Raw genomic sequence first — 14,608 nt, forward strand, 5'->3', positions numbered from 1 at the left:
CTGTCTTTGTAGCTTATCTCTTTGTCTTTATTTTAATGGAGGCACAGTAGGAGATGGTAAATGTTCAGTGTTCTTTGTTTTTATGTACTTCAGATATAAAAGATCATCTACTTTAAATTGATAGAACAATCCGAAATCACTTAACCATCCTGTACATTAATTTGAAAAGTTATTGGTGTTCACATAATGCAACTACATTGAAGTTGAGTCATTCCTTCCCTAGATAGTGTTTTTTATTATACTATGTGATGTAGGAGTGTGGTAATTATTAGTATTAGTCCCTTAACATGTTCAGAAGTAGAAATATACTTGCTGCATAATACTGTCTTAAATAGTAAGTCTGAAATTTTTTTTTTTTGAACATTTGTTACTTTTTTCTTTTCTTTTTTTAAATTAATTATTTATTTTTGGCTGTGTTGGGTCTCCGTTTCTGTGCGAGGGCTTTCTCTAGTTGGCGGACGCGCAGGCTCAGTAGGTGTGGCTCACGGGCCTAGTTGCTCCGGGGCATGTGGGCATGTCTGCAGGAAGCTTCTTTTCATTTGGTATCTTAGTATCTTTATCACATATGGTTAGGTTGTGGGTGAGAACTTACAGAGTTACTTTCAACCTGAACCAGAGGACAAAATAGGTTGATAAAGTAAGGCCATTTGGGGAGAGCAGATCAGGCTGTCCAAATTACCGGATCATGCACATGATGATAAAATGAGGTTTATAGTGGTGTGTAAAGCTTGCCTGCCGAAGCTATTAACTGGATAATGGGGGTGGGGTGGGGAGGTTATGTTTAGATTGCCTGGGGGGGTGTTTTTCTTTGAAATTATCCAAGAGAAAAGGTTGAGGGTCACAGAAAATACCCTATTAAGGGTTAGTTAGTAGTCTGCACTGTGGAGATGCAGGGTTAAAGTTATTTCAGAAAGTGTAAGGCCACCTTCCAGCCAGACCTTAACGAAGAGCCAGTTGCTCCTTGACTCCTGAACTTGGCAGTAGACATCCCTTTTTAATATGAAAGTTCCAAGAGCTGATTTTGTGCTACTTTGTGTCTACTTTTCTGATTAAGCTACTTCATCCTATTGAAGACTTGAGGCTGCATTTGTCCTATGTACTTAGGCTGGAGGTTCTCTCATCTTTAAAATATTTGTATTCTATAGACTCCCTGAATTTTGTGATTCTTAAGATTGGAGAGAGGTGGAAAACGAGTGTCAGATTGCAGTGCTTTTAGTGTACTTTCACTTGAAAATGAGGTAGGAAGAATCTATAAACATTTAAGTACTGTGTCCCAAAGTATGTATTTAAGGCTTAGGATTAATCAGCAAGCAAAACCGGTAACTGCCCTCCAGGGCTTGCATTCCATTGGGGAAGCAGTCAACATACATTCTCAGCTACCCTTCAGACAACCAGGAATTTTACAGATGAGAATTTGCTCAGGAAATTGTGAATTTGCCAGCCGAGAGCTAGGAATTGAATGTAGTTGTGTCTGACTCCCAACACCAAACTAGCACATAGCCACCTAGCCCCAACTACCATACTTTTGCCTGGACTGGTAACAGCTTTTTTGCTGGCCTCCTTACTGCCACTGTCACACTGTTCCAATGTATTCTTACCAGCTGCAGTAAGCTTTAAAAACAAACTGGAGGGGCTTCCCTGGTGGCGCAGTGGTTGAGAATCTGCCTGCCAATGCAGGGCACACGGGTTCGGGCCCTGGTCTGGGAGGATCCCACATGTCGCGGAGCAACTGGGCCCGTGAGCCACAATTACTGAGCCTGCGCGTCTGGAGCCTGTGCTCCACAACAGGAGAGGCCGCCATAGTGAGAGGCCCGCGCACCGCGATGAAGAGTGGCCCCCACTTGCCACAACTGGAGAAAGCCCTCGCACAGAAACGAAGACCCAACACAGCCATAAATAAATAAATAAAAAACAAACTGGATTTTGACCCTTAGTTTCAAAGCCTTTGATAAATTGCCAAACAAATGCGTATATCCACACTGAGTACTGCTTGGCAATAAAAAGGAACAATGATAAAAGCAACAAGGGATGAGGCTGAATTTCAAACATGCTGAGCAAAAGAAGCCAGACACAAAAGAGCACATATTATATGGTTCCATTTCTGTGAAACTAGAATCTAGTGCCAGCAGACTAACGGTAACTTGAGACTAGTGATGGGTGTGGTGGGAGGTTGCCTGAGAAAGGTGTTTACAGAAGTAAAAACATTTGTCAAACTCCAAGCATTTAAAAATTGTACATAAATAGTGCCTTAAAAGGCCTTTGAAGGTTTCTGACAGGTACCTATTGCCTGTTTTCACCCTCTCGCCACTCTTGGCTAACCCTGCCTGTCACCTAGCATTTTCCCACTTGCAGGCAATTGACATCTTTTGCCTGGAATATTCCCTTGTGTGGCTGGCTCTCCCACTTTTGGGTCTTAGCGTAAGTATTGCTAATTGGTGTTCTCTATCCCACTGTTTTCCTTCAAAGTGCCGATAAGCTTGAATTTATCTCTTGGCTTATTTGCTTATTGCCCATCTTCCTTAGTAGAAGTAAAATGCTTTTTCAAAGCAGGGGGTTTGTGTGTCTTCACCCAGGGCCTGACACAATAAATAGTGATTGAATGAATTGGTGAGAAGTGACTACCAAATCAGTGACCCATATTAAGTGCTATATGAACATGTCAAATTTGAATAGAAAAAGCTCATTTCAGATTCATCTGTATGGTAATAAGTTTGCAGGTGTGAACGATGGAAAGGAAGAATGTTAAAATGACAGGATTTAGAGTCAAAAGATTCTTTTCAGTAAATTAAGAATGATCCTGCTTCCCTACTTCATGAAATGGTGAAGAAAAAGATAATGTGATAACCTGAAAACCATAATTAGGACTGTTAATAATAGCTAAAATCTTTGGAGCCTTCATTGTGAGCCAGACTGAATGATCTCATTTGGTAACTCGCAGCAACTTAACACCTGGTACTGTTGGAAGCTTGCTGGAATTTATAAGTAAATGTTGGAGGCAATATTCAAATCCAGGACCTCTAACTTGAGTTTATGCTCTTACTAAGAACTTCACTTGACAGGACTTCTGGGTGAATCTTACTTGGGTGATAGCTTTATTTGTGAAATCAACAAACATTATCTGAGCCTTGAAAAAAATTGCAAGCATTTTAGAATATAAATAATTATGGACCCATTTCATTCAAAAGTAATAGGAAACAGTACAGGAAATTGGAAGTCTGATTATTAGCCAGGAGATACTTCAAACACCCCACTTTAGCAGGTAGTAGGCCAAACCCACCTCTTCTCTTGACTGGGCTGTCGGAGGTCTTTATAAAGTAAGATCAAGCATGGTGATGTCACAGGACCCAAGGGAAGCATATCTGTTTTGTGGTTGGACATTGCATGCTGTCTTGGGATTTGCCGGTTCTGGCAATGAGAATGTCTAAGTAAATTCAGCCCAGCGCTTCACACAAGAACTTTCTCCATCGCTCAGCACCTAGCTTTGAAAAGGTTTTCTGCACTTGTGTCCAGTGCTGAAACAGAGGCTGTTTAAGATAGCCTCAGCTTTGAAAGGGAACTTAAATAAAATAGCTTGCAGGGAAGCCTGATAATCGGAACAATTGCTGATAGTTCATATTCCATGACTCTAGGAAGTAGCACTGTTTGACAGTGTCTACCTCAGTTTCACTATACGTGAAATGGGGACTATCAGCCATAGCCAGTGACACAGGAAGTTTTTAACCAAATAGTCCGGATTCCTGAGTTTTGCTTTTTGAGCTTGTTCAGTTTCTTTCCCTCTATGACAAACCCTTAGCATCAGGCCAAAGCAGGGCCCAGCTGTCTGGAGCTCTAGACAGTGTGAGACAGTTAATGTGTGACAAGAACACCTACATTTTGAGGTTGGTGGCAAGGACAGGAGTGATTCCTCTGAAGGGGCGGAGGGGATTAGAAGAGATGCCCTTAGAAGGGACCTGGTTAAAAGAGTCAAACTGCTTAGTGTGCAAAGAGTGGCAAATCTCAGCCTGGAGGCCGGCAAAGGGCCTAGAGTGGTCGCTGACCATAGTCCTGCTGGCTCCTCCCGGGCCTGTATAGCCTGACCGGGCTGGGCTGCAGTGAAGCCTTGGGGACGCTAGGTGGAAGCCGTGCGTTTCCAAAGCTGGCTCACCTACCGGAGAGCCCAGCTGGGATCTCGGGAACCGACCCGGGAGCCCTGGAAGGGGGGCGGTGGGGGTAGGGGGGGGCGCTTAAGAGACGCCCTCGAGATCCCCTCCCCTCAACGGCAGGGACGGAGATTGAAAGGGGGCTCACATAGGGTGGCCAGCCGTCCGAGAGGGCGCCTGGGACATGCCACGATCCTGCGTGGACTCACAGAGCGGGTAAAAGCGACCCCCTTAAGTGGAGCCGCCCCGAGGGCTGGGCCTGACCCGCCCCTTCCCTGCTCCCCACTCAAGCGCTGGTGGGTGTGAGTGCGAGTAGCGAATGTGGGAGAGTAAGGACGTTCCGCACCTAACTGCGTTCTTGGGGACCGCAGCCTGTCCAGTTCCGGCAGCGTTTGCGCCGTGGCGCGAGGTCATTGCGCCCAGGCGCAGAATTCCGACGGCTTCGAGCGCTCACCAGCTCCAGCCTAGCTGCTGGCTCTGCTCCTTCGGAGCTGCCGGTCCCGTCGCCGAGAGTCTGAGCGCCTCCCTCCAACCCGGAGCCGCCAGGAGAAGGAGGAGGAGGCAGTGGAGAGGCTGCGGCAGGCAGGCAAGCAGGCAGGGCCGCCTTTGATGTGGGCGCGGCGCACCCAGGCTAGCTGAGCGCCCGTCCGGCCGCGCCCCGAGGGGGGAGCCCCCGGGCCCCGCATCCTCATTGTGCCGGCTCGGGCCCGGGCCCGCCCCCGGCCCCCCGCCCCCTCGCCGCCCGCGCGTAGAAAACGCCCCGGCCGCCGCCAGTGGTGGGAGGTGGCGATGCGCACGGCCGGAGAGACGCGGAGGAGGAGACATGAGCCGGCGGGCGCTCAGACGGAGCGGCCGTGACGCGTTCGTGCTGCAGCCGCGCGCCCCGGCCCCGGAGCGCTGACCCCTTGCCCCGCGCAGCCCCGCGTCTCGCCTGGAGAGCGCGCCCCAGCTTCCAGCCCCGCCGCGCATGCTGCCCCCGGAGTAAGCCGGACAGCCAGCCTCCCGCAGACGCCCGGACAGCCGGCCGGCCGGCAGTGAGCAAGCTTTCTCGCACCGGCCGGTGCCTCCTGCACAGCGGCGGCCGCCCCGCAGACCCCGCTCCAGCCCGGAGGGCGCAGCGCTCGGGAGGAGCCGCGCGGGGCGCTGATGCCGCAGGGCGCGCCGCGGAGCGCCCCGGAGCAGCAGAGTCTGCAGCAGCAGCAGCCGGCGAGGAGGGAGCAGCAGCAGCGGCGGCGGCGGCGGCGGCGGCGGCGGAGGCGCCCGGTCCCGGCCGCGCGAAGGGGACATGTGCAGGCTGGGCTAGGAGCCGCCGCCTCCCCCCCCGCCCAGCGATGTATTCAGCGCCCTCCGCCTGCACTTGCCTGTAAGCGCCCGCGTGCGGGGCTGCCCACCCTGCCTGGATGTCTGTCTTGTGCCTGTGGCTCTGTCTGCCCGCCCGGCCGTTCTTCTGACTTTCCGACTGCGTATCTGTCTATACGCGGGTTCCCCTCCCTCCAGTCCCACTGACTGCCTCTCCATCTCTCTCTCCCGCAGGTGTTTACACTTCCTGCTGCTGTGCTTCCAGGTACAGGTACGTGGGCTCCTGACTCTGACCTCCCCCCCACCCGCCCCTGTCTCCCGGTACGTGTCTACCCCCCCTCCCCCGGGCCGCGCCCCCTCCCTGTGCCCCACCCCTCCTGGGCGCCGAGCCCAGTGCACCTGTTCCCAGGGCGCGGAAGGGTGGCTCCAAATGCGCCCAGCGCGGGCGGGGGACCGGCCAAGGGCAAGGGGCTCTGTTGCGGGACTCAGGCTGGCGCGGGCTGCCACGGTCCCTGTCGGCTTCGGCTGGGAGAAGATGCTCGGAGCCGGCGGCCTCAGCCGCTACAATGTGCCCGGCTCCAAACCCCCCCCAGCCCCCCGCCCCCCAACCCCCGCCTCCCCGCCCGGCCCGTAGCCGGTGAGGAGTCAGGACGTAGGGATTTTCTCTGCCAACCGTCCCTTAACATCTCCGCTCGCTCTTCCAAACAAAAAGGCTCCTTTCAACCGAGTGGATTTGGAGTCCAGGGAGAAAGCTTCAGTTGTAAATTACTCTGTGGTTTCAAAGGCGTTTGCAGCATTGAGAGAAAGACAGAGAGAGAGGAAGAGAGAGAGAGAGAGATGTTGTGCTAGGAGGGGAGACTGGGGTGAGAGCGAGCAGAGTGGGGCGCCTGGGCCGAGGGACCACTGCCTGCGAGGCGGCTCCGGAACGGGCCGCGCTCCGCAACGCACACCCTTGCCCAAGGTAGTGCAGCCCTCAGCTGGTTCCCCGCCTCGCTCCCTGCTCGCTCGCTCTCCTGAATCAGAAGAGGGCTTGGCGCTCAGCCTGGAAAGCACTTGCTAAAATCTGATCTGTTACTTCAGCAGCTTTCAGACTCGGGAAGGTCTTGGCACGCAGACAGTTGGAACACTGGGGCTTCCAAAGCCGTGGAAATGAAGGAAAAAGGTTGGGGGGCGGGGGGAGGGAAAGAGAAGAGGGACTGAGGGAGCTGACTTCAGCCCCGATTAGAACCAGACCAGGCTGCCTCAGCTTGGAGGGGGGGCGCAAAGGGAAAGGGAATAGGAAGTGCCAGCTGCCCTAGCCCTCCACGACCTAGTGCTCTGACGGAGGCGCCCTAGGAGGAGCTGGGCTGGGGCCAAAAGAGATTATCTGCCCCTTCCCCCTCTGGGTTGAAGGCAGGTGTCCTCATAGGGTTCGAGAAGATGCTTGGGCCTTAGCTTTCTGGATTCCCGAGGTGCCCAGAGAGAGCACTGAGCAGGCAAAGTGGTGGTTCTCCCAGGTGTGTGTGTTGAGTGCTGTTGAGACTCACGGGTCTCTTGCAGAGGGCGGCGGCGGTGGTGGTGGTGAGTCTGCTTATCTCCCCTCCCATTCCTAAGAGAGAGCTGTTACCATCGGGATGGACATTGAGGTGAGGGCAACTAGTTGGGACTGGGGGCTGGAAGGATGGATGGACAGACTGATGGGTTCCTTCCTTCTGTTGGCCAGGCTGGGGTCCCCGGTGACTCCTTGAATCAATACAACTGGAGTCAGTAACTTAAGACTGGCCGTTTGCCAAAGCAGATGTGACCCTGTGTGGTTGCAAAGGGCAGGGTGGGGAATGGCTGGTGTCAGAGAGAGAGGCCAGTGCCAGGCATGGCCTGCTTGGTTTGCAGCTGAGTCCCCAAGCAGAGGGCAGGCCCCAGGGTCACCCCGGGGGACTGCTTGTCTGACCTGGGTGAGAACTCTTTTCCTGAGTGCTGAGCCTGGGTCCGGGGACGATGAAATGGGCATGAAGTAGAGAACTGGTTTCAGACTTTGTTGCCCAGGCCTCTTGTTGCCTGCTGCCTCTTGGTCCTTGAAGTGGGGCCCAGGAGGGGCTGCTGTGTGGTCTTTGTGTTCTCGGGGGGGGGGGGGGGGGAGGGGGTGGGGGGGGCGGAATGTGAGGGAGGGAACCTGGACTCTGCATCCCACCTCCACGTCCTGGCCAGAGCTAGAGCCAGCCTGTGGGGGCGAGGGGCGGGGAGGCGAAAGCTGGATGGGCCGTCTGGGTTCGGTCCATTGGGGTTACGCCTTCAAGCAGGTGAGGGAGCCTCCTCTCCCCTCCCCCTCCCCCACCTCCCCTTTCCTTTGCAGCCTTTCCCGTTGCAAACTGCCTTAGGACTGACTGATGTTTTTAACCCATGATCCATGCACCCTTAGGATATCTAAGGATGGGATTATGGGGGAGGGGTGGTCCCTGAAACACTGTGTGCAAAACGGTGCCCATATATGCAGTGTATGTGAGATGGTTCTCAGCTCCCCACAGATTTTTGAAAGCACCCATGATTGCTGAAAGATAAAGCAACGCTACCCTGGGGAGTTATAGACAATGTTGGCAGGCTCACATCCTCCTTTATGCTCGAGGGACAAGGTGGAGTGTTCGTTAGAGGTAAAGATGAGGGGTGGGACCCTTGTGCTAGTTGCGGGAGTCTGGAGTCTGCTCCCCACTGAGGTGATGGGCCAACACCGGGAGAGCAGCTACTTCCTGGACAGGGTGCATTTGGAGGGTGGTAATGAGAGCGCCCTTGGTGAGCAGGGCCCAGGGGAGGCTCCCTGCACCGTAGGAAGGGCTCAGGGCTTTGCCATCCTGTGGACTGCGCCTGAACCCCAGCTCCATCTTTCCCTATATGTAGACCTCTGCGAGACTTAGCTTCATCATTTGTGACATGGGTGGCCCCGAGGATGAATGGTATACGATAGGCGTGGAAGAGGTTTTGCGAATTCTCATCCCCCAGGAGCACATTGCTCTGCTGGGAACTCTGTACACCTATGCCCTTCCTTCCCCTGCCTCTGTGTTTTGGGGAACTGGTCCAGTCCTAGCAACAGAGTTTCTGGGCTCCTCCCCTCTTTCCATCCATCATCAGCCATCAAACCCCAAATGGGCCCCTTGCCCCCAGCCACATTTCTGTGAACACAGTCAATGCCAGACACTGCCTGCACCGCCCCCCCCCCCACAATGTGGTGAGCCCCGCCCTCCCCTGCCAGCAACCCTGGGAGCGGGAAGCTGGGAATTTAATAAAATCCCTTCTCCACACGACTTGGGACACCGTGGATAGCTCAAATCGGAAGAATTTTAAAAATTTCCAAGGGGAGCAAGCGGCGTGACCAGTAAATTGCTTTTCTGCACTTGGCTGAGCGCTGACAATGACACCGGGCTGGGCCTTTCACGCAGCTCGGCCGGCACCTGCCTGACATTGTTCTTGCCGCCAGGCTCGGCTAGGTCCTGGCCTTCCCCAGACAGGCCAGGCGTGAGGCGGGCCAGGGCAGGGGGGCCTTCCACTGGCCCCTCGGTCCCTCCCTCCCACAGCGCTGCTTCCTCTCTCACCGCACTTGCTCAAGTTTGGAAGTTTCCTTCCATGCCTTCTCTAAGGCTGACCACCCCCATGCCTGGCCTCTTCAGTGAGGTGTAGAACCTCTCTTCAAGCTTGCTAGGATGGGGAAGCCAGAGACAGAGTCCTTTGGGACTTGAAGAGGATGGGATGCTGTCCTATTGGATTGTACTTTTAATTTCTTGAAGAAGCCACCTCATCCATCCATTCGTCCATCCAGTCAGGTATTTGTTCATCAAATACTTGCTGGGAGCCTGCTTCTTGCTGCCCCTGGAACAAGGCTAGTCCGTTCCTGGCCTCAAGGAGCTCCCAGTCTAGAGAGGGAGAGTGCCAGATAAACAGGAGTTCCTTCAGCCCCGCCCCTCCTGTCCCAGGCTGTGAAGCATTGAGAGGTAGGGAACATCCTGCAGCCTGATGGGGGTGGGGACAGGGGAGGGGGCGGGGCGGGAGGGGGGAAGCCAAGGCTGGGGAGAAGTGACCTGCGTTTGGTGAGAAAGTGCTACTTGTATGAATTTCCAAGTGGCTCTTGCATCAGGAAGTTCCTTTCATCCTTTCTACCATTCTACAAGGGAGACTGGAGTAGGAGGAATATTATCATATTCCTACCTCACAGATGGAGAAACTGAGGTACAGAGCGGGGAAGGGATTTTTCAAGGCCATGGCTAAGACCCAAGACTCTGAAATCAAGACCTTGTATCCTTTCCAGCACACCAGGCAGACTTTTTCAGAAACACTGCAGTTGTTCAGAAAGAATACTGATGGGGAAATGGAGTCTCAAGAGGCATGCTAGGGGCCCTTAGTGAGAGATCCGGTTGGATCCCCCTGATAGGATCCCTTATTAGGGGATGATCACAGAGTCCAGGTGGGCGTCTCTGTGGTTGAGGGCATCTGACTTGGTGTCTGCAGGCCCTGATCTTCCTGGAATGTTCTGGTCTAAAAGGGTTTCAGAGCCAGAGGTGGGTGTTTTTGGGGGTGTAGCGGGGCCTGGAGGATTCAGCACTCTCCTTCCAGCTTCTTTCCCAGCATGGAGGGAGATGGGGGCACCCTGCCAGCCTTCCTGCAGCCCAGGTGTGTCACCTGCTCTGAGGCAAGGAGGTGGATTTTGAACATTTCGTGTGGTTGGTGCAGCCAATGTCCAGCAGGCTCTGGGCAGCGTGTCAGGGCCACAGCGTTGCCTCCTCCCAGCCCTGGGTGGCTGAGAGGGCACATTGGACCCCCAAAGGGAGATGGATGGGGACAGGGAGAAGACTTTCTGTCCTCAGCAGGATCTTTTGGTTCTGACCTCGTCCTGTAGCAGGGAAGTTGTTGGTGTGGGAAATCAGGGTGTAGGCCCATCAGGGTAACAACTATACTGGTAGCTGCCGCCGGGTATTGCGGGCTCGTTCCGTGGCTGACGCTTTCTTACAGCATCTAGGCTGTGCCTCACAACCAGCCTGGAATTAGGGAATTCTACAGATGAAGAAAGTGAGGCTCAGAGGCATGAAATAATCTGCCTTTGGTTGCGCAGCAAGAAAGAGAGGCAGAGTGGGATTCAACTCTAGCTTGCCCACTCTAGGACCCAGGCTTATTAAACAGCACTTTAAAGGCTCTGGAATCTGCCAGGCTGGTTCAAAGAGTCGCTCTGCCTTGTCTTTGCTGTGTGACCCTGGACAAGTTACTTAACCTCCCTGGGTCTCAGCTTCTGCACGCATAAAATGGGAAGAAAACAACCAACAAAACAGCTCTGACTTCCTAAGGGTGTGGAGCAGGGGAGAGTGCAGAACCCAGGGCTCTGAAATCTTGTCTGCCTTTCAAGACCTAGTCCCTGTGTCTCTTGTTCTGGGAGGACCCCCTTGGTTCCACCCCTCTGTCAGTGGATTAAGCTCCCCTCTCCCATGGCACTGCCACCTCCTGGTGACTGGGGAGAGGGAAGGTGTTGTTTCCTTTCTGAGGGCCGGGGTTGTCTGATGAACATCTGTGTGCCCCATATTTTGTGTTGGGTTGGGTTTCCCCGCTACTCACAAGGACCCATGGCTGAGCACTTAGGGAAGGGCAATGCCAAGGGCCCTGTCAGTGTGGCCCAGGCTGGAGGAGAGCCACTGGGCCTCCGGAAGGGCTGAGGCCTGCTGTTGGCACCTTGGGTCTGACAGTAGGGATTTGTTCTGGAACATCAGTGTGTAAGCGGGCCCCTCAGGCTTTAGTCAGTCTTGCTGGTAGGGCCTGGGAGATGACTGGGTTTTGTTTGCTCTGACATCTAAACGGCATAAGGCCTCAGGCCCATTTAAAATGCTGCTATGCCAAGGATGGGGCCAAAGACAAGCCCCCCATAGGTCACAGAGCAGAAAGACTCTCAGGATGCCTGGGTTGGAGTCCTGGCTCTGTCACTGGCTCATTGTGTGCCTCAGTTTCTCCACCTGGGTATCAGTGAAGTGAGCTAGGCGGCTTCTGTGGTGCTTGAATGTGTGGGCTTTGCCATAGGAGAGACCTTGGTTTGAATCCTATCTGTGCTGCTGAGCAACTGTTCAGCAAATTTCTTAACCTTCCACCCTCTGCACCTTGGTTTTCCCCATCCGTATAACGGGGTAATGAAAGGTACCTACTTCTTAAGGGTTATGGTGAGGACTAAATAGGATAATGCACACAGAGTAGCTAGCACTGTGGTTGACACTCAGTAAATAATTGAGTAATAGTAATTGCTTGATCAATTATATGCTCTGTGTGTGTGTTAACATGCTGCAGTGTGCTGAAGAAAGCTAGGAAGGCTGTGCTTCTTGCATCGGTGACATCAGGCCCCCTCTAGTCTGAGCATAGATCTTGGATTTAGGTCTGAATTTTATCCTCATTGCACTACTCACAGGCTGTGTGCCCTTGGGAAAGATCCTTAACCTCTCTGAGTCTCTACCTCCTCGTCAGTTGAGAAATAGGAATAATAATACCATTCCTAGGGCCTGTTGGGAGGATTAATTGAAGCCATGTCTTGGACCTGGTATGCAGTAGGCATTCAATTATGGTGCTGCTCCTCATTAGCAATCAGCAAACATGGCTGGCCCTGGACTGGGTTTTGAGCGGGATGAAGAAGACATCTAAGGCTTCAGCTCTTTTCCTCCATGATCCCTGTGAAGAGATGGCAGGTGCTTTGGCAGCTTTGTTTACCACTCTCCCCATCCCACCTCTGCCTTGGAACCTCTTAGCACTTTGTCAATGCTCTGTGACCCAGTGCGTTCTCTGCTGGGGCTCACAGGGATGTATAGGGGCTCAGGCTCTGGACGCAACCCACCTGGGTCATACCCCACCTCGGCCACTTGGTACCTGCATGATTGAGTGAATTCTCAGCTTCTCTGTGGTTCATCTTTAATATAGGCATCAGGATGGACCCTCCCTCTTGGGGTTGCTATAGGGGGTGAACTGTGGTCACTTGTGGGGAAGCACTTGGCCCAGCACATGGTGCATTATAAGTGCTGAGTAACTGTGAGCTGCAGTTATACATTTGACTCTGGTGTGCCTAGAGGCCTGCTTGTCCGCCAGCTCCTGGTTCCTGGAAGTCAAAGGAGGCCTGGCCCATCCCATGGGCCCTGTGGCACCTGGCACGGACCTGGCATGCAGCATGAATGTCAGCAAGTGGAGGGGTGGGGAGAACAGCTTCTCTGAGGGCCGGGCATCTGTATGGGGCCCCCCAACCCTGTACCAGGTGTGGGGCACGGGGTGCTCAGGACCTGTCCCAGCCCTCAGGGATTTGAGAGAAATCTGAGGGATCTGTGCAGGGGGCAGGGGCCCAAGGGTGCAGAGGGTATTCTGATGAAGGGCCCTGAAACCAGACTCAGGGCAGGAGGATCTTGCCTGGGAAGGTGCGCCATTTGAATCTTGAAATAGGAACAAGCTGGGTGAAGACTCTGAGCGTGTCTCTCTGCGTGTGCGTGTGCGTGTGTGTGTGTGTGTGTGTGTGTGAAAAAGCCTTTGCAGGCACATGGACCATTTCTGCATGGAGCAGGGAACAGCTTGATGTGCTCAGGGGACTCCAAGCTGTTTGGGATGGCTGGCTCATCAAGTTCAGGAATGGGGGTGATATAAAAGGCCATGGTGGGCATTGAATGCCAGAATACAGGGCTTGTTTATTACCTCTTTGACATGCATGACCCCTCTCCCCACCCAGGGGCTTCAAGGGAAAGGGATTGGAAGGAAGGAGAAAAGGAGGAAAGAAGGGAGCATGGGTCCTTAGGAGTCCTGCCCCCTCCCTCAGGCTGGCTGCAGGGTTGACGGGCCGCGGCACCCATATTGACAATCTGTACAGAGCAGGCTGATGTATGGGGAGGAGGAGCTCCCGGCCAGCGCCTTGGGTGGCAGCATCCCCCTCCCATGCTGATGGCTCAGCCCTGCCAATCAATACATTGACAGCCCCAGGAGCTTAATGGACAGGTTGGGGGTGGGGAAGGGCCCTTTGGAGCATCACTCTGCCCTGGCTGGGATGGATGTGGGGAGTGTGACAGAAGAGAGGGGAGGAACCTGGGGCTAAGGGGTGGCTGGGGGCATCAGTCTGAGTGAACCAAGCTCCAATTCAGGGGTGGGCCCAGCCTCCCTCCTCCGCTTTCTGTCCAGGGGTGTCAGCTAGGGGAAACTGATGGACTCCGGAGCCAGAGGTGGGTTCAGTTCTTGGCTGCATCAGTTTCTGTACGACTTAGGCAAATCCCTTAGCCTCTCTGTGTCTCCCTTTATCATGGGGATGGTAATCGTTCTGACCTGCCCAGGTCCGGCGAGGAGCGAGGAGACAGTGCCTGGAAAGTGCTTAGCTTGGACCCTGGCACTGAGCGAACGCCCATTAAGTGGGAGCCAGCGTTAGTTTTGTGCTCAACGACAGTAATAATCCACGGAGCACTATGACTGGCATCAACTCCTGGGCCTGAGTCCAGGCTTGCTCTTGAGGAAGAGTTTGGGAGCTGCATTTCAGGGTGGAGGGGGTGCTGACTCTACAAGGGGCCACTCCAGGAATGGGGTGCAGGTCTCAGGTTTGAATCCAGAATTTGGAGAAGCTCTGAAAGCCCTTGGCGTGGCTGGCCCCAGTGCTGCTTCTGGAGGGGAGGCAGGCAGTGGTGGAATGTGGCGGGAAGTCTGTGGCCTCCTCTCCTGGGACCAGGGAGACCCTCCCTTTCTGGGCAGGCTGCCTGGAGACAGGGCCCCGGATTCTCTGAGGCCTCGAGGATGGTACCTGGGTGGGAGGGGCAGTCTGACCCCTTCCTCCTCTCTTGGGTAGGGGGTGAGCTCAAGGCCTCAGTCCTTTCATGTTTAATCCTCCGCCTCAGTCCCTGCCCCACATATGGCTTGTGGCCGGAGCCAATTACTTTCCTGAATGGGGGAAAGGAGGTGGGTGACAGAGAGAAGGGAGAATAGAGCAGGAGAGGGTGAAGAGATGGGGAGCAGAGGTTCTAGGCTGAGCTGGATTCGAATCTTGATTCTTTTTTGCACCAATTTTGTGCCTTTGGATAAGCAATGTAACCTCTCTGAGCCTCAGTTTCCTCATCTGTAAAATGGGGATAATAATCATACCAACTCATAGGGCTGCTCTGGGGATGACGTAAGATAAGTTACTTAAGGTACTTCTTAGTACGGAGAACATGCTCCATAAGTAGTGACTG

The 14,608-nt window shown here is 53.9% G+C and overlaps 1 protein-coding gene across 1 annotated transcript in view; it reads left to right on the forward strand.

Annotated features, from left to right (window-relative positions):
• The first annotated feature begins 4,951 nt into the window (after positions 1 to 4,951).
• FGF18 (fibroblast growth factor 18) overlaps positions 4,952 to 14,608 on the forward strand; it is a 35,135-nt gene continuing 25,478 nt past the window's right edge. Inside the window, exons 1-2 of the mRNA XM_057541048.1 lie at positions 4,952 to 5,502; positions 5,673 to 5,709. Coding sequence (XP_057397031.1) covers positions 5,471 to 5,502; positions 5,673 to 5,709 — 69 coding nt within the window. The 5' untranslated portion in view covers positions 4,952 to 5,470. The remainder of the gene's footprint in view (positions 5,503 to 5,672; positions 5,710 to 14,608) is intronic.

Source organism: Balaenoptera acutorostrata, chromosome 2 (genome assembly GCF_949987535.1).
Source record: "Balaenoptera acutorostrata chromosome 2, mBalAcu1.1, whole genome shotgun sequence".
Classification (NCBI taxonomy): Eukaryota; Metazoa; Chordata; class Mammalia; order Artiodactyla; family Balaenopteridae; genus Balaenoptera; species Balaenoptera acutorostrata.